The sequence below is a fragment of the Anolis sagrei genome, chromosome 3 (assembly GCF_037176765.1).
Source record: "Anolis sagrei isolate rAnoSag1 chromosome 3, rAnoSag1.mat, whole genome shotgun sequence".
NCBI lineage: Eukaryota > Metazoa > Chordata > Lepidosauria > Squamata > Dactyloidae > Anolis > Anolis sagrei.
The window spans coordinates 170251021-170270702 of NC_090023.1; the positions used below are offsets into that span (position 1 = coordinate 170251021).

The 19682-nt window shown below is 40.5% G+C and overlaps 1 protein-coding gene across 2 annotated transcripts in view; it reads left to right on the plus strand.

Annotated features, from left to right (window-relative positions):
- Nucleotides 1-19682, plus strand: part of MYPN (myopalladin) — a 79234-nt gene that overhangs the window by 21900 nt on the left and 37652 nt on the right. For both annotated transcript variants that reach the window (XM_067465673.1, XM_060768913.2), the window contains exons 3-10: nucleotides 3598-3773; nucleotides 5583-5634; nucleotides 8069-8192; nucleotides 8357-8428; nucleotides 11816-11957; nucleotides 13434-13457; nucleotides 16592-16708; nucleotides 17645-18014. In XM_067465673.1, coding sequence (XP_067321774.1) covers nucleotides 3598-3773; nucleotides 5583-5634; nucleotides 8069-8192; nucleotides 8357-8428; nucleotides 11816-11957; nucleotides 13434-13457; nucleotides 16592-16708; nucleotides 17645-18014 — 1077 coding nt within the window. The remainder of the gene's footprint in view (nucleotides 1-3597; nucleotides 3774-5582; nucleotides 5635-8068; nucleotides 8193-8356; nucleotides 8429-11815; nucleotides 11958-13433; nucleotides 13458-16591; nucleotides 16709-17644; nucleotides 18015-19682) is intronic.

Genomic DNA, 19682 nt, shown 5'->3' on the forward strand with positions numbered 1-19682 from the left:
TTTACAGTTCCCACTGTCAATCAACTGGGTAGTTGGGAGTGGAGGAGCACAATCTGCAAGGGACAGAGGTTGCAGCCTCTAGTCTAAGGATTCATAATCTCCTCCTCCTCCATCACAGAATGCTAGGATAAGCCCTAGCATTCTATGATGGAGGAGGATGAGGTTATGGGGGCAAGAGAGAGGGAAGGGGGGAGATAGAGAAAGGAAAAGTGGGGAGGACAACAACAATGGCAGCCATTTATCTCTGCATGTCTGTAGTTTGTACATGTGTATGTATGACTAATTGGGAAGAGGTTGTTTGTGTTTTATTTGTGTGTGCATTGAGGTGTGGAAAAAGCTAAACTCTACCCATGTAATGGGCTCCTGGCTGGCATACTCTCTGCCACTGTGCAGTCCCTAATTCCTTGCCCATAGCTGCCCGTGATTTTTGATATAAAAGGCCCTAGTGAGCTGAGCTGAACTTGGAGCCATGTTTCCTGGGAATTATTTGGGTCATAGACCTTCAGTGGATTTTTTTAATGCTGTAATTCAGTCTTACAGAACAGTTCATGTGTTCCTAGACTACTCTTTCTTGAAGGTCATCTTCCAGTTGGAGAACATATGGATTGCTCCAATTTGCTATGGATAAGGATAGCTGGGTTTTCCTGCTCATTCCTTTCTTACATACAACTATCACTAAGACCACTAAGAAATTTCCCTGCCCTGTAAGCTTCCCTTGGAATAAACTCCAATGAAATCAATGCAACTTCCTTTGGAGTAGAGATGTACTGGATTGTAAAGCTTCAACCCACTAGAAGTCAATGAGTAAATAAGCATTTCAAAAGGACAACCAAGGAAATAAATATTTGATTCAAAATAGAAATTACATCAGATTCATAAGTCATGGTACAATTTGAAAATTATGATGGTTGAAGGAAGAGGCAGGCAATGTCAATCATAGCACATCAGTTCTATCCCATTTAAGCAGTGGCTAAAAGACCTATCAACATTTCTCTGACAAAGAAAGAAACCCAGGATGAGATTCAAAGTATTGCAGGACAATAAGAAAAAAGAGGAAGAACGGGCCTCCCAAATTTTGAAATATATTTTCACACTTGTTGTTTGATATGGTTGAAGGAATGGATAACTCTGAGAAATAAAAGATTACTATATTTAGGATGGTTCCAGACAGCCATTTAACCCGGGTGCATTTGCATTTGTTAAACACTATAAACTGCTGTTCACATATGAAATGGAAGAAGAACAAGTGGAGGATTGTATGGTCAAATGGGTACAAAACATAAGCAGACAAATAAAACTGGAACAATCAGAGAAGGTTTGGACAATGAGTATGGAATTCACTTTATGTAATGATTTGAAATATAATTTTATAAGATGTTGCATAGGTGATATCTAACACCAGAGGGGCTTTCTAAAATATATATAAGTAGATCCAGTAACTGTTTGAAAGGTGAAAAAAAAAGAAATGTTGGGAAATTTTGCCATATGTGGTGGTCTTGTAAAAAGGCCCCGAAGTATGGGACTCAGATATACATGATGCTAGAAAGTATTGTAAACATTAAAATTGCAATGAAACTTAAACAGTATTTGTTGAGGATGCTAGATGACCAATTAGAAAAGAAATGTGAAAGATTACTATTATAAGTTATTATAGCAGCAAGAGTCATCTATGCCCAAAGATAGAAAGAACCAAATATACTGATGCAAGAAGATTGGATAATGAAAATACAGGCAGTCCTCAAGTTATGAACAAGATAGGTTCTGTAGGTTTGTTCTTAAATTGGAAATATTCACTAACCAAAGGTGTTGTAGTTGAGTCTCCTAGTAACATTACCACTGATAATAGGAGTAGTAGAGGAGAGAAGAGAGGCGCTCAAAGTTTGGATGAGGAGCAACAAAGAAAGAGAGTAAGGGAGATACGCATGTCTCCTACAGACAATGACTCATTTGAGGGTTTCTCAGAAGGAGAAATGGAGGAGGAAGGAGATGAAAGCAGGGGTGTAAAACGGATTACTCGGGAGCAGGAGTCTGATGAAGAGCATCAGAGGAAACGGATCTGTGATATACTTACTGCTCCAACTGAAGAAGAAGATTTTATGGGTTTCACTGGGAGTGATGGGTCTGGGAGTAGTGACGAGGAGGATGGTGGGTTGAATTGGACTCATGTGCAAGAAGTTAGAGATGTGTGTACACAACCTACGTCCAGCGATACTTTTGAAGGGTTTTCTGGGGACTGGCAATCTGGTGATACATGGGGAGACCTAAGTCTTGATAAGAGATGGAAAAGCTGGCGAGAGGGGCGTTGGCGATCAGCTGTGGAGGCTAGAGCAGCTAATAGCGATGAGGAAAGGGTGGAGGACAGCTCATCAACAGATAATGAGTTCTAAAGATAAATGTAGGCACTGGAGTACTGCAAACTGCTTGAAATCTTTTGTTTTGGCCAGGGACACTGAAGTAAGTGTCCCTGAGTCCTTTTTGTTGCCTTAATAAACTTTGTTTGGACTTTATCTCTGTGTCTGGCTCTTTAAAGGCGTCTGGATTCTGACAAAAGGAGTATACTGTATATACTCATATATACGTCCAGAAGTTTTAGTTAAAAAAAAAACCCAACTTATCCATGAGTCATATCAAAATTCATAATTTTGACCCCAAAATCTGCCATCAACTTTTTTTTTGTCGTGTCAGGAGTGATTTGAGAAGCTGCAAGTCACTTCTTGTGTGAGAAAATTGGCCATCTGCAAGGACATTGCCCAGGGGACGCCCGGATGATTTTTTTGATGCTTTTATCATCCTTGTGGGAGGCTTCTCTCATGTCCCTGCATGAGGAGCTGGAGCTGATAGAGGGGGCTCATCTGCCTCTCCCCAGATTCGAACCCACTGCACCACCAGGGGCTCCGCCATCAACTTATATATGAGATTGACTTATTCATGAGTATATATGCTACAACTGAATATGTAGTTGCCCTTTAAAAAGAGCAACTTCATTATTGTGCACTTTAACTAGTTAATAAAAACAACTTTTATAAGTTAGTTTAATTTTAATAGGTTAACTAAAAGTTTTTAAACTATTTTCTCAATCTAATTTATATGTGCAGAAAAAGCGGGCCTGAGTACAAATTAAAATAACATTTTTTTAAGTGTGAGAAACTGATGCACATATTTTCACCTATATGCATCTGTTTCTACATTTAGGACAATTGAACCTATCTTTTTGCCAGAAAGCTTTGATATCCCAATATCTGATCCTCGCAACAACCCTGAATGGAAGTTTTATCTGAGCTATAAACTAAAGTGAACCACTGAGCTTCATGGCCGAATGTGAACTAAACTTGCGTCTCTGTGGTTCTAATCCAATGCTCTAAACATTGCACCATGCTGACTTTATCATCTGTTTCACAGTTTTTCAGATAACCAAATAGGACCCATTACTATCTGCAACTAAAAACAAAGCCTCATCTTTTTCCTCTCAGTTTCATTTGTCTAATGAATGTTTCTGCCTGGTTTGTTCATGTAGCTGTTTTTTAGTAGTTGCATTCTGTCTGGTAATTCATCTGTGAGGCAATTCTTGTGGTGACCAACAATACTTTTCCTTTTCAGGTGGTACTGTGAAGGAAAGGAACTTGAAAACTCACCAGATATTCAAATCGTCCAGTCAGGAGACTTGCATTCACTGACAATAGTTGAGGCTTTTGAAGAAGACACAGGGCGTTACTCCTGCTTTGCTTCTAACATCTATGGGACAGATTCCACTTCTGCAGAGATTTTTGTAGAGGGTAAGAATGGAAGCCTCTTTTAGAATAATAAGTGTTAATGAGTAGAAAATTGTCCAGGGAACTGAATTTAGATAGCTTTTCTGCATAGTTGATTCAAAGGGAAACCAATAATCTAAGAGTTGAACTTCAATTCTGTTCCCTGTTTAATAAATTCAAGCATTTGGATTTTTTTTCTATTGAAATCATGAGATGTGCAACTCTTAGGGAATTCCAGGGTGAAGAGGAAATACCTGTTGTCCAAGAGAGAGAATGATTTGGAAGAGATATTAAAAATCAGACACTGATTTTCTGGATGTGTTTTCTCATGTTGTCTCTCATAGTTGTGGTCTACCTGTGATGTAAATTACAGGTCTCTGTCATCTTTTTAAGTGGGAGAACTTGTACAATTGGTATCTGACTAAATACTCCCCCCCCCCCCCCCCCCGTATATGCATAGTTAGCTATATTCACAATTTATAGGGTCAATCCAAGTGGGTTTTTTTTGTTTGTTTTTGTTTTATTTATTTCAAACAGACTAGGAAAAGGTTTTATTAATTTATTTCAGCACAACAATAAATATCCATACCTTTTTTATATTGACTTTAAGGTTATCACACAAACCCTTTTCCTTCATACCTGAAGCAGTTTTATTTTATGAACCTTTTAATCAGTAAAAATGTTTTACATACTGGTTTATAAGGAAGAAAAACAGCCTCAATCTGCCATTGCTGAGTTATGGATGGCTTCAGCATGCCATTAACTTCATTCCTCTTAAAAGGGAAATGTCATGCTCTGGGTTTAGCAATTCAACAGGAGTGATATATTCTTAGAAACCGTACTTAGAAACATTGAAGCATTCCCATTTCAGTACATCTAAGAGTTGGAAGAGACCATAAAGGACATCCAGTCCAACACCTTGCCATGCAGGAATACCCAATCAAGGCCCTCTCAACAGATGGCCATCCAACCTCTGTTTAATAACTTCAAAAAAAGAAGACTCTCCCAAACTCAAAGGTAACATATTTCATGGCCAAACAACTGTTACCATCATGAAGTTATTTCTAATATTTAGGTGATTTCTTTTTTCCTGCAATTTGAATCCATTGGTCTGTGTCCCAAGAGAAGCAGAAAATACGGTTGACTCCTCTTTAGTATGATATAATTTCAGATATTTAAACATGGCTATCATGTCTCCACTGTATTTTTTCTCTCTCCAGGCTGAATATATCTGGCTCCCTAAGCCAATCCTCATAGGGTTTGGCTTATCATTTTGGTTGCTCTTCTCTGGACACATTCCAGTTTATCAATATCCTTCTTCGATTGTGTTGCCCAAAACTGGACACTGTATTTTCAGAGATCTGACCAAAGCAGAATAGAGTGGTACTGTTACTGTTCATTTGCTGTTGGGAAGAATGGTACTTTCATAGCAATATTATAGAATAATACAGTTGGAAAGGAGCTCAAGGATAATCTAGTCCACCCCCTGCTAGTAGATGAATCCACTGCTAAAGTGTTCCCATCTAATGTCTGTTTAAAAATCTTCAAAAAAAAAGATACAAGGTAATAGATCCCATTGTCAAATTGATCTTGTGATCATGAAGTTTTTCCTAATGTTTATTCAAAATCATATTATGATAAAAAAAAATGCCCTGCCTCTAGGAAAGATTTCAGGATCCACTCCTACAACAAATTACTGTAGTTTTAACTAGACATTTATTCTGCAAAGAAATTGTGATCCAGAAAAATGTGACAACATAAGGGTCTGCATTGCTCTGAGGTACATTTGATAAATATGGCACCAAAAATGAAATGAACTTTGATTTTCCACAGGAGCCTCATCTTCTGAATCTGAACCTGACAGCAGCAAAGAAGAAATGGCTCAGTGAGTGTTGTATAGATAGCTGGGTGCCTGTAAAAGACACGAAACCTGCATGAACAAATGTCTTATCCTTTTGCATTTCTTTTTTTAAAATTGATTTTGAAAACAGCAGCAATGAAAAGGATGAATTCATTCAGGAGGGCCGCAGCATGCAGTCTGATTTTCTAAATTAAAATCACCCCACCTGTAGCTGTTCTTTGTCATTTGTTCCTGGCAGAAAATGTATATGTGGCTATGTGGATTCCCTAATAGGAAAAAAAGCAGCTTGTATGGCCTGGTTTCAATTTCAGCTAAAGAATGACAAAGAATGAAAGGGATGAATAACTCTAGCATTGTGGCCTTGTTTCAGTTTATACCCCAATACAGCTGCTCTATTCATCTTAGCAGTAATATTAATATCTTGCAGTGTGATGTCTTAGCCTAGCTTTTTTTCCCTCCTCTGTTTCATTTCCCTGTTTTGTTCTCCCTTTGGTGTGGACTTTTCCATTTATGCTTAGTTTTAGGGGTGGTACTTAAAACCCCCTAGAGGCCTGGCTCAGTTGGTTTAGCCCTTTTGCCTCAGAACTTGTCTGGAAGGCTTTTCCCTCCTTATTTTTCTGTGCCAAGAGGAGGCCAGAAATTGTCTGGGTTCCTTGGCAATCCAAACAGGCATTCTATAGCACATATATACCACATAGCCAATATAGCTTGTAACTTTACCATTTCGTTAGGAGCCCCCGGTGGCGCAGTGGGTTAAACCCCTGTGCCCGCAGGACTGAAGAATGACAGGTCGCAGGTTCGAATCCGGGGAGAGCGTGGATGAGCTCCCTCTATCGGCTCCAGCTCCTCATGCGGGGACATGAGAGAAGCTTCCCACAAGGATGATAAAACATCAAACATTTGGGCGTCCCCTGGGCAACGTCCTTGCAGACGGCCAATTCTTTCACACCAGAAGCGACTTGCAGTTTCTCAAGTCGTTCCTGACACAACAAAAAAACCCATTTAGTTATTATAGATTTGTACTTTACCATTTTAGTTCTGTATTGTATCAATAGCCAAGTACCTTGCTGTTGCCAATATAGCCAAGTATTTACCTATAATAAAGTCTAGTATTTTACTTTCAATAGCCAAGTATTTTACCAAGTGACTTACCATAATTATAGTCAAGTATTTTACCTCATATTTTATGAATATAGTCAAGTGTTTATTACCAGTGTATAGTCAAGTGTTTATTACCAAGTTCAATCATCAAGCTTTGTCTTTGTAATACTTTATTTTGATTCGCCTTTCAAGAACCCTGACTGAAGTTAACTTTGGCTTTTGTTTCCAGCAAACTTATTTGGTTAACTTTAATCCTGTCTCAAGAGTCTTTATTTTTAAAGAATTGAAGTTCATCAGAGGTTATACTGATAGCCACTGGGAATAGCCAGATACATAGTTTTCCTTTTACCCCGGCGTGCCATCACATGCAGGCTCCATGATTTTGCTTTGTTAACCATCTTACTTAGTGAAGAGTTCTGGAGAACTGTGCGCCAGTTGTGCCCGTACCTTGGGAAGTCAGATCTGGCCACGGTGGTCCACGCTCTTGTTACATCCCGGTTGGATTACTGCAATGCACTCTACGTGGGGTTGCCTTTGAAGACTGCTCGGAAACTTCAACTAGTCCAGCGAGAAGCAGCCAGATTGCTCACTGGAGCGGCGTACAGGGAGCATACCACCCCCCTGTTGCGTCAGCTCCACTGGCTGCCGATCCAATTCCGAGCACAATTCAAAGTGCTGGTTTTGACCTACAAAACCCTATACGGTTCCGGCCCAGTGTATTTGTCTGAACGGATCTCCCTCTACATCCCATCTCGAAGTTTAAGATCTTCTGGGGAGGCCCTGCTCTCGACCCTGCCACTGTCACAAGTGAGGCTGGCGGGGACGAGGAGCAGGGCCTTCTCAGTGGTGGCCCCCCACCTGTGGAACTCACTCCCCGGGGAGATTAGATCGGCGACTTCCCTTCTGGCGTTTAGGAAAAAACTGAAGACCTGGGTGTGGGACCAAGCCTTTGGTCATTCTGACAACTAACTTAAGGATCTAACGATAGACAAGGACAAATGGAATGGAATGGATATATGAATCCTGAGCATGAGATTGTTTTATTATTTTATTATGTATTATGTTTTAATTTAACTGTTGAATTGTTTTGTTTTGTATCTGTATTGCTTGTCAATTGATTTGGGCATCTAATTGTGCCTCCTCTGTAAGCCGCCCTGAGTCCCCCCCGGGGGTAAGAAGGGCGGGGTATAAGTAAGTGAAATAAATAAATAAACATAAAAGCATGGATAGTTGTTTGGTTAGCCTTGCGAAGATGTTGTTCTACAGTAGTATGGATTTTAGAATTTTGATTTTGGATAACTCATCTGCAGGCATTATTGTTTCCTTTGTAAATGTACTTTCTCTTATCTAATCCCAGATATCAAACCCACACAAAGGTCTCTTCAGATGTGCCACCACCTCCTGCTGATACCATAGTCACCCAACAAGAACCACCCAAACCACAACCGTCAATGATACATCCTGTGTCAATACCTGTCCATGTAAGAGAGATAAATATACTGCTGGCCTGTATTTTCTGGACTTTGTTTGAATGTCATCCTCAGTGCTTGCTTTCAGCTGTGAAAATACGAGAGTTTTAATTTTGTTGCTCTTGCCTGATACCAATCACATATATGTATTTCAGTGTTTGTTTTCTAACTTCCAGTGTCAAAGCCCCACTAATTATTTACAAGGATTGGATGGAAGACCCATAATAGCTGCTCCTGTGTTCACCAAGGTAATTTATTTATATTATCCTTTAAATATGAGAAACAATGGGATACTAGCTATACTTTATTTTTGATAAAGTGTCTCTCTTAAAGTTATCAGGGATTATATTTTTAAACTTGTAGTTTTAAGGTTACTTGTTCAGAACAAATCAGTATATGTTTGAGCATGCTTCTTTGCAATGCCTTGAGTAGCGAACAGTGGATCCAGAATAGTGTCATTCAAAGGCATCTCTTGGCTTTAATATACATTGATATTCTCTTGTTCAAAATGTTTGGTGTCAGATGTTTTTCAGGTTTTTTATTTCCCCCCAGATTTTGGAATACCACTATTTCTCTATGTGTGTGTTTGTGTGTGTGTACACGCACAGAGAGAGAGAGAGAGAGAGAGAGAGAGAGAATGAAGGATGGGGAAAGGGGGAGGACTCCATGTACACAAGTCCCCATTAAAAAATAGATCCAGGTGCTTCCCCACTTGTCAGCATACTTTTCGTCCTTTTTGCAAAGTAGTCAGGGAAAGGAAAATTCCCCCACCCTCAGTCCCATGAATCTTTTTATTCTCTTTTGGTTGTATACAGGCAGTAGCTAATGAGGTTATTTGACACACACCTTCGTAGCCGTTTCAGGTTGGGAGATATTTTAGACTTTGGATATCCAGATAAGGGAGGCCCAACCAGTACAAAAATGTGCACATGCTCTAAACCTAATCCAATAAAGCTTTTTTAAAAAATCAGAAGAGATCCTTGTCCAAGTAGTATTGGTCAGAGAAATGAATTATTAATCATAGAATCATAGAATCAAAGAGTTGGAAGAGACCTCATGGGCCATCCAGTCCAACCCCCTGCCAAGAAGCAGGAATATTGCATTCAAATCACCCCTGACAAATGGCCATCCAGCCTCTGCTTAAAAGCTTCCAAAGAAGGAGCCTCCACCACACTCCGGGGCAGAGAGTTCCACTGCTGAACGGCTCTCACAGTCAGGAAGTTCTTCCTAATGTTCAGATGGAATCTCCTCTCTTGTAGTTTGAAGCCATTGTTCCGTGTCCTAGTCTCCAAGGAAGCAGAAAACAAGCTTGCTCCCTCCTCCCTGTGGCTTCCTCTCACATATTTATACATGGCTATCATATCTCCTCTCAGCCTTCTCTTCTTCAGGCTAAACATGCCCAGTTCCCTAAGCCGCTCCTCATAGGGCTTGTTCTCCAGACCCTTGATCATTTTAGTCGCCTTCCTCTGGACACATTCCAGCTTGTCAATATCTCTCTTGAATTGTGGTGCCCAGAATTGGACACAATATTCCAGATGTGGTCTAACCAAAGCGGAATAGAGAATGGGTAGCATTACTTCCTTAGATCTAGACACTATGCTCCTATTGATGCAGGCCAAAATCCCATTGGCTTTTTTTGCCACCACATCACATTGTTGGCTCATGTTTAACTTGTTGTCCACGAGGACTCCAAGATCTTTTTCACACGTACTGCTCTCGAGCCAGGTGTCACTCATTCTGTATCTTTGCATTTCATTTTTTCTGCCAAAGTGGAGTATCTTGCATTTGTCACTGTTGAACTTCATTTTGTTAGTTTTGGCCCATCTCTCTAATCTGTCAAGATCATTTTGAATTCTGCTCCTGTCCTCTGGAGTATTGGCTATCCCTCCCAATTTGGTATCGTCTGCAAACTTGATGATCATGCCTTCTAGCCCTTCATCTAAGTCATTAATAAAGATGTTGAACAGGACCGGGCCCAGGACGGAACCCTGCGGCACTCCGCTCGTCACTTCTTTCCAGGATGAAGAGGAAGCATATTGATTTATGAAGAATGCTCTTCTCTTCAAGGAAATACACATAGTATCAATCTTGAGTGCTATTGGAATGCCGAATATAAATGTTAATTTCGCGCAATGGTTTTAAACTTTATATTTTAATATTCTATTTCTTTGGTTAAATGGCTATTTTTGTTGGTCTACTGGTAGAAAAATGCGCATCTAATTTAAAAGTGTAAGACATGTTTGTCTTTTAATGTGTCGCATATGCACTGTTCTAAGTTCTTACATATTGTTTCCTTTGTAAACAATTTCCACTGGCTGCCAGTCTGCTACCAGGCACAATTCAAAGTGCTGGCTTTAGTCTATAAAGCCCTAAGGTTCCGGCCCAGCTTACCTATCCAAACGTATCTCTCCTTATTATTATTATTATTATTATTATTATTAACTTTATTTGTACCCCGCTAGCATCTCCCGAGGGACTCGATGCGGCTTACATGGCCGAAGCCTCAGAACAATACAGTAAAAACATAACACAACAATAAACAAAGCAAATCAAAATAGTTAAGCAGAATAATAACAACAGTGACAATACATCAGGACACTTTAAAAACTGGGCCGGCCAGAGCAATGGGGTACAGGGTTAAAAGTGCTGAAATGGCAGGAGGCACGTAGGATTAGAATAGTGCGGTGTGCAGCAATATTAATTGTACTAAAGTGCTTCTAGGACTTGGGATGGGGGATTCCTAATCTGAGAAGGCACATCGGAACAGCCAAGTTTTTAGGTTCTTTCTGAAAGCTGCTAAAGTAGGGGCCTGTCGAAGATCTTTTGGAAGGGCGTTCCAAAGTCGGGGGGCCGCCACAGAAAAGGCCCCGTCCCGTGTCCCCACCAAGCGCGCTTGCGACGTGGGTGGGATCACGTGCAGGGCCTCCCCAGATGACTGGAGTGAGCGTGTGGGTTCATAGATGGAGATGCGGTCACGCAGGTAGGGTGGTCCCAAACCGTTCAGGGCTTTGTAGGTGAGCACCTGCACCTTGAATTGGGCTCGGAAAATAAACGGCAGCCAGTGGACCATTTAGGACTCTAAGATCATCTGGGGAGGCCCTGCTCTCAGTCCCGCCTTCTTCACAGATGCGTCTGGCAGGGACGAGAGACAGGGCCTTCTCTGTGGTGGCACCTCAGCTATGGAATGCCCTCCCTAGGGATATTAGATCAGTCCCCTCCCTCCTATCATTTCATTAAAAAAGTTTAAACCTGGCTTTTTGAGCAAGCATTTGCAAATGCAGTGTAACAGGCAAATATAGATCTATGGAACAACTGGACAACATGAATTGAAAAATGATTTTAGTAAGGAGACTCTGAGGATTTATGTTTTTTATTGGTTTTTATATTATTTGCTAAATGTTTTAAAATTGTTTTTTATGTTGTTGGGGGTATCTAATTGTGCTGACTGTAAACCACCTTGAGTTGCCTTCGGGCTAAGAAAGGCGGTATATAAATATGGTAAATAAATAAATAAAATAAATTACATACATAGAGTACTTTGCACATTTTAAAAATTAACAACACTTTGAACTCAATTGTTCTCAGCTTTAATTCCAAAAATATTAATATGACTGTATGGTCTGTTTCTGTGTTAGATGCTACAGAACATATCTGCCTCTGAGGGTCAGCTGGTTGTGTTTGAATGCCGCGTAAAGGGAGCACCTTCTCCGAAGGTTGAGTGGTACCGAGAAGGCACGTTAATAGAAGATTCTCCGGACTTCCGAATATTACAAAAAAGTATGTTTGATGAATGTTATGAACTTTTATTTCGGTCAATGCATCAGGAAGTTATGGCAAGTTCAGAATGGACACATGGCTTTCATATCTGTGGAGCAGTAAACCTGTTCTATGCGATAGTCTAAAGTTTATGGGCACTATCCCTGAACGGTTTGAGGCCCACCATCTACGAACCCACATGATCTCTTCTATCGTCCGGAGAGGCTCTTCTTTCGCTCCCACCTGCACATCTCAAGTGCGACTTGCGGGGACGAGAGAGAGGGCCTTCTCTGTGGTGGCCCCCGCGGCTCTGGAACTCACTCTCCAGAAATATTAGGCAAGACCCCACGCTGGCGATCTTCAGGAGGAATCTGAAAACCTGGCTATTCCAATGTGCCTTCAGTGATTGAATGTTAGATACTCCCTGACCAAACAGCACAAAATGTCCTTAGAAGCACTTTATCTATGGTTCGTGCAATTAAATCCTCCCTTTTTCAGATCCTCGTCCTGATAATTTTACATTGTCCTACCTCCCAGTGTTTTAAAATCTTATCCTTGAATGTGGCTCTGCCCAGTGAAATCTTTTGTTTTTAATTGTTTGTTTTTATACTGTTGTTGTTTTGTTTATTATATTGATTTTTTTTTGCATTTTATGTATTTTATTTTCAGGTATTGTTATGCTTTTGTTTTATAATGTATGTACTATATTGATGGGCGTGGCTTCATGTAAGCCGCACCAAGTCCCCCTGGGGGAGATGGAGCGGGGTATAAATAAAGTTTTATTATTATTATTTTATTATTATCCGAGATGCTTAAGTTCAGGCCCTCAGATAACTCCTCCCCAGATAGCTCCCTTAAAAATCAGTTTAAAATGTAGAACAGATTCACCTGATCTCTGATAAGCCATAGATTTTTTTTTATGTCAGAAGTGACTTGAGAAATTGCAAGTTGCTTCTGGTGTGAGAGAATTGGCCGTCTGCAAGGAGATTGCCCAGGGGACACCTAGATGTTCTTTACCATCCTGCGGGAGGCTTCTATCATGTCCCGCATGGGAAGCTGGAGTTGACAGACGAGAACTCACCCCATCTCACAGATTCAAATGAGCGACCTTCAGATCAGCTGTTCAGTCAGCACAAGGGTTTAACCCATTGTGCCACCGCGGCTCCTGAAGCCTCGGACTGAAATAGCATAAATGTTTTCAACCAGAGGCTGGGCAGAATAGGACTGAAAGATCCAGAACCAAGGAATGATAAATTTGAGGTTTTGGAGAAAAGGGAAAATGTACACGTAGCACATTTTAAAACATTAAATACAATAATTGTAAGCAAAATTCAGTGAATCATATATTTCTGGGAATTAGAATCAAAAACACTGGAGGACCAAATGACTCCCCACCTCCAATATACAGACAACTAGTTAATATATAATTTTCTTATAAGACAAATGTGTATTGAAATAAATATTGAATTGGGTGATGTTTCTTTTTCTCTTCTTTAGAACCTCGTTCTATGTCTGAGCCAGGTAGGCATATTCCTTTATTTTAATGCATGTGAATAGTCAGTTATATCATTCACAAAATGTTCCACAAATGAATGATATAGAGCAGGGGTCCACAAACTTTTTAAACAGAGGGCCAGGTCACAGTCCCTCAAACTGTTGGAGGGCCGGATTATAATTTGAAAAAAACATGAATTCATATGCATGCTGCACATATCTTATTTGTAGTGTAAAAAACACTTAAAAACAATACAATAATTAAAATGAGGAACCATGTTAACAAATATAAACTTATTAGTATTTCAATGGGAAATGTGGGCCTGCTTTTGGCTGATGAGATAGGATTGTTGTTGTTATGTGCTTTTAAGTCGTTCCAGACTTAGGTTGACCCTGAGCGAGAGCCGGGTAAATGACCTTGGAGGGCCGCATCCAGCCCCCGGGCCTTAGTTTGAGGACCCATGATATAGAGTAATGTGAGTCCTGATTCACTTGCAGAAAATGTACAGAAGATGCCATGGTTAGTGATTTGTAATGCAGCCGAACAAATATTTACTCACAAAAGGGGTGAGAAAAGTGGTATATAAAGACTGTAAATAAATAATAAATAAAAGGCACCACTTAATCCAGGAGTATAGAGTAAGCAGGTACAAGATTGTACCCTAAAATGTTGAAAACCAAGCAACAGCACTTAGGCGATCCCTCATTGTCCGAGTAGGGTTGTCTTCCAAGATCATCATTTGGTGTACTGGCGGTGGGTCCATAGGTGACAGTGGAGCCCTATTCTTGATCTGCATCTTCTCCCACAGTGAGGGTATTGGTTTCCAGGTGGAAGGTGGTCCCGGTCGGGGTTGGCTTGATGCACCTTCCTCTTGGCACGTTTCTCTCTCTTTCTTGAGTTTGGAGTAGAGCAACTGCTTTGGGAGATGGTGGACAGGCATCCAGACAACATGGCAGGTCCAGCGGAGTTGATGGCGGAGGACCATCACTTCAGTGCTGATGGTCTTTGCTTCTTCCAGCACACTGACATTCGTCCGCTTGTCTTCCAAGAGGTTTGCAGGATTTTTCAGAGACAACGCTATTTAACGTCAGCGTTTTTATCCTAGAAACGATCCCATCAGCATTGCCGACGAAAAATCCTGCAGATCTCTTGGGAAGACAAGCGGACACTTTCCCCAAAGGAATTAGGAGAAATGCTTCTGAGATCCCCTATACCACCTTTAGATCTGAGGGTTCTTTTCCCAGGCCAGAAGTGAATTAAACAGTCGGTATTAAGACCTCATTTTCTTTGAGGCCAAATGTATTCCAGATGATGTCAGGTTGTCCTATTTTTATCTAAAACTTGCCAGTTGGTAAGCATTGTGTCACACCTTAGTCTGTGCCAGTTATTCTCTCTTAACTCCTCCAACTCCCGCCTTACTCATGAAATATGAGAGCATCCCTGCAGGCATTTTGCCTCTGAAACTGGAGAATGCCATGCTGAGGGTTCTTCCTCTGAGAGGTGAATTCTGATGCTGGCTAGATTTTTGGGGCTTTCGTAACCAGAGTCAGAGCTGAATGAAAAGGCACAAAGAGACCCCCACCACCCTATAATGCCATATTCTCATGAACCATTTCCCTCAATTGACAGGGAGGTGAGGGAAGGCTCTAAAAGCAGTATGAACAAGCTATTCCTTCAGAAGTGACAGATGTTATGCCACCTGTCAAAGAATATCAAAAGTGCTCACCTCAAAATGGACATGTCCCTTTCCAAGCACTAGGGTTTGGTGGCCGGAGAGAAGAATTTCGGTGCTTTGAATACAATTTTCCTGCTTTGTCAGGGGGCTGGACTGGATGGCCCATGAGGTCTCTTCCAAGCAGACAAAACAGTATAGTTTGTGCATCTCTGATTCTTAAGTGAACACTTCAAAGTCTGGTATGCATTACAAAATATTTTGAATCAGAAGTTGTATTTTTATCAATTGCATACCCCAACATAAGGGAAAGCATTTCATTTTCCCTGGAATGGAAAGGAAGTGGAAACGTTTTCTCCTTACCTCAGGGGAATCTGAGATTTGATTAGCACATGATAGCAGAGCCTTTAGCTATCAACCTGTCTAGAATCATAGAATCATAGAGTTGGAAGAGACCTTATGGGCCATCCAGTCCAACCCCCTAGTAAGAAGCAGGAAAATTGCATTCAAAGCACCCCTGACAGATGGCCATCCAGCCTCTGTTTAAAAGCCTCCAAAGAAGGAGCCTCCACCACACTCCGGGGCAGAGAGTTCCACTGCTGAACAGCTCTCACAGTCAGAAAGTTCTTCCTAATGTTCAGGTGGAATCTCCTTTCTTGTAGTTTGAAGCCATTGTTCCGCATCCTAGTCTCCAGGGAAGCAGAAAACAAGCTTGCTCCCTCCTCCCTGTGACTTCCTCTCACATCCTTATACATGGCTATCATGTCTCCTCTCAGCCTTCTCTTCTTCAGGCTAAACATGCCCAGCTCTTTAAGCCACTCCTCATAAGGCTTGTTCTCCAGACCCTTGATTATTTTAGTCGCCCTCCTCTGTACACATTCCAGCTTGTCAACATCTCTCTTCATTGGTGGTGCCCAGAATTGGACACAATATTCCAGATGAGGGATAACCAAGGCAGAATAGGGGGTTGCATGACTTCCCTGGATCTAAACACTATACTCCTATTGATGCAGGCCAAAATCCTATTGGCTTTTTTTTTGCCACCACATCACATTGTTGGCTCTTTTTTAACTTCTTGTCCACAAGGACTCCAAGATCTTTTTCACATATACTGCTCTCGGGCCAGGCGACCCTCATTCCCAATTATTTTTTTAAGAAAGAAAAACAGATAGATAATAGAATCATGGAATCATAAGAGTCGGATCAGTAACCTATTGACCATCTTGTTTGAAAGTCACAATCCTTCATATGGTTTTCTTAGACGAGGAATCTTCAGAGGGGTTTTTGCCAGTTCATCCCTCTAAAATATATTGTACAACACCTCATTTTATTGGTCATCTCCCATCAAAGTGCTATTCAGAGCTGACCCTGCTCTGAATTCCAAGATCAAATGAGATCTAATGCCTTGGGTGGGGGTGGGGGGGTTATTAATGGATATGTCACACTTGATTTGAGGGAAAATGTGCGCTAATTTGTTGTTGTCTTTAGAGGAAATTTGCACATTGGTCATTGCTGAGGTATTTTCTGAAGATTCTGGGAGTTTCACTTGTACAGCAAGCAATAAGTATGGGACAGTTTCCAGTTCAGCTCATCTAACTGTAAAAGGCAAGTCGTGATTTAATTCACCCTGTAAAATAATTTGGGACATATCAATGTGTAAGCTGAGTTTCAACTAACATGTAAAACATTTTAGATTAAGCAATTAAACTGGACTTTTGTACATTTTTAAATGCATTAATTTCAGTATGATTTTTTTTTTAAAAAAAGGCTTTTAATGACATTGAAATAAAAATATAGCTGTATTAAACTGGATCAGTTTGGAAAGGAATCTTGTAGTACCTTGTAATCGTCATAGTAAAGATCTCAGTACAGCAAAGCACTGAAACACATCTTCTTGTCTAAAAGCTAATTTATTAAAGACAAAAAATATTTACACTCAAAGCTAAGCAGAACAAAAGCTTGCTTCCATCTCTCCCGGCTACATGATTAATCTACACATTGTTATCTAAACTTTAGCACCTCCTTACATTCCACAGTGACGTGATGACGTATGACGTACTACGCTGAGTACATAGCTCTCCACACTAAGATTTATTACTCTCTAGGAATGCCGCTCCTCCTTCATGATACAGTTAACTCTTTCCACAACTCTGGCACATTGCATTACAAAGCATCACATTTCTAAGCACACAAACACTAACTTTGAAAACTACAATTCACTTAAACAAAACACACACATATTCATATCAGGCACACCCATAAACAAGACTTCACACTTCAGATTTCCGGATCAATCAATGACTTTGTAGATCATTTTCATTTATTTGGATGACAAGTTACACCAAAGGGGAAGTGACTGAGGGGAAACAATGGCAGTTTGTCCTCTGTTTCCCAATGTTTCTTCTTTCTTTCAATTATCAAACATGTTAGAGATTTGACAACCAAAAATTTATGTTGTCCCTTCTCTCCCTCCTCAAATATTTTCTTTCTGGAGTTGCCACTGTTTTCTGTAATAAAACAATACAATGCTTACTATTCCAGGACCTGAGGACCAGATCAATAATGCTGTTCTTCATAGTGTAAGTTCCATAAGTTTGTTTGCTGCTGAGCACACACCTTCAATGCCTGTCCCTTCTCTCCCATTGGTGGAACACCCACCCAAACCAAAACTGGAAGGAGTTCTTATCAATCACAACGAGCCCCGGTCAAGTTCAAAGGCTGGTCTTCATGTGCACTTTAAGTTGCCAGAAGATGATAAAGGAAGTGAAGCATCATCAGAAGATGGTGGAGGACCTGGAAATCAAATCAGACCAAATAGCTTCCCAGACAAGTTGAATGGACAAATATTTAAAATTCAGGAGCCAACCTCCCCTTCGAAGGAGCCACCTCCTGTGCTGGCTAAACCAAAGCTGTGAGTAAGAAGATATTCGTAAAACTTTAGCAATGTCAGAAAGAGTAACAATGTTTATTTGCTCTGAATATGTACTTTCTTGATTCTACTTACCAGCCACACTCTGCCATTGCCACCATTTTAGTCCAGCACACTGTGACTTGCCCAAGATCACCCAGAAGTTTTCTATGCCTAACTTGGGATTGAAATCTGGTCTTTCTGTCCAACATTCAAACCACTACTTTAGACTGATTCTCTAATGTTTAATTAAAAAATACTAAATGCAATATTTTCCTCTGTTTGAAAACTAAGAACTCATAAATGACTAAGTAATTGTGTTCCTCTTTTACTCAGTGGTGAAAACATTGCATTTTTATAAGTGTTTAATATATGGTTGTACCATCTTGAAAAATAGGAATCTGGTCTGATTATAGGAAGAGCCATGGGTCATTATTAAGGCTCTCTCTTTCCTAATAGCATTACATTTTTTTTCTCTATAGAAATAAAGGCAAAAGTATTTATTTCTGTAAAACTAGCCTTATACTTAAGCAGAAGGTAACAAATGCTGTGTGGTGAGTGAAGAAGCTGGACTCATGTGAGGAAGGACACTGCCAATTTGTAGTGTTGAAACCAGATTCAACCGATAGTCTCATCAGATGTTGTACATGGCAGTGTTTCTCAACCTGGGGGTTGGGACCCATGGGGGGTTGTGAGGAGGTGCCAGAGGAGTCACCAAAGACCATCAGAAAACACAGGATTTTCTGTTGACCATGGGGGAAGTTGACCATGTGTGGGAAGTTTGGTCCAATTCTATTGTTGGTGGGGTTCGGAATGCTCTTTGCATTCCGAACCCCACCATAAATCCCAGCAACTACAACTCCCAAGTGTAAAGGTCTATTTTCCCCAAACTCCACCAGTGTTCACATTTGGACATATTGAGTACTCATGCCAAGTTTAGTCCAGACCCATCATTGGTTGAGTCCACAGTTCATTCTGGATGTAGGTGAACTACAGCTCCCAAACTCAAGGTCAATGCCCACCAAACCCTTCCAGTATTTTCTGTTGGTCATGGGAGTTCTGCGGGCCAAGTTTGACTCAATACCATCATTGATGTTCAAAATGCTCTTTGATAATGCTGAACTTTAAATCCAAGCAACTACAACTCCCAAATGACAAAAAAACAACCCCCCACACCACCAGTATTCAAATTTGGGCGTATCGGGTATTTATGCCAAGTTTGGTCTAGTGAAGGAAAATACATCCTATGTATCAGATATTTACATTATGATTCATAACAGTAGCAAAATTATGAATAGCAACAAAAATAATTTTCTGGTTGGGGGTTACAACAACATGCAGAACTGTATTAAAGCGTCTTGGCATTAGGAAAATTGAGAACCACTGCAATAGAGAAAGATGCCATCTTGTCCACTATAAACAGCTAAGAATATTTTGCCAGCCTTGTCTTTTATTTCATAAAATCCCATTTCCCTTTGCACTTGTAACAGTTTTTATGAGCTAAGAGCAGCAGAAGAGTTACTTGTGAATTAATTGTCCAACACAATGTATTGAGCTTCTCAGCTAGCAGTGGCAGCACCAACTTTGGGAGTCTTTAACAAATGTCAACAGTGTGGCAGCCTCCAGTGGGAGCCCACTGATCTCTAGAAGTGACCTGCTCCTAGTGTTCTT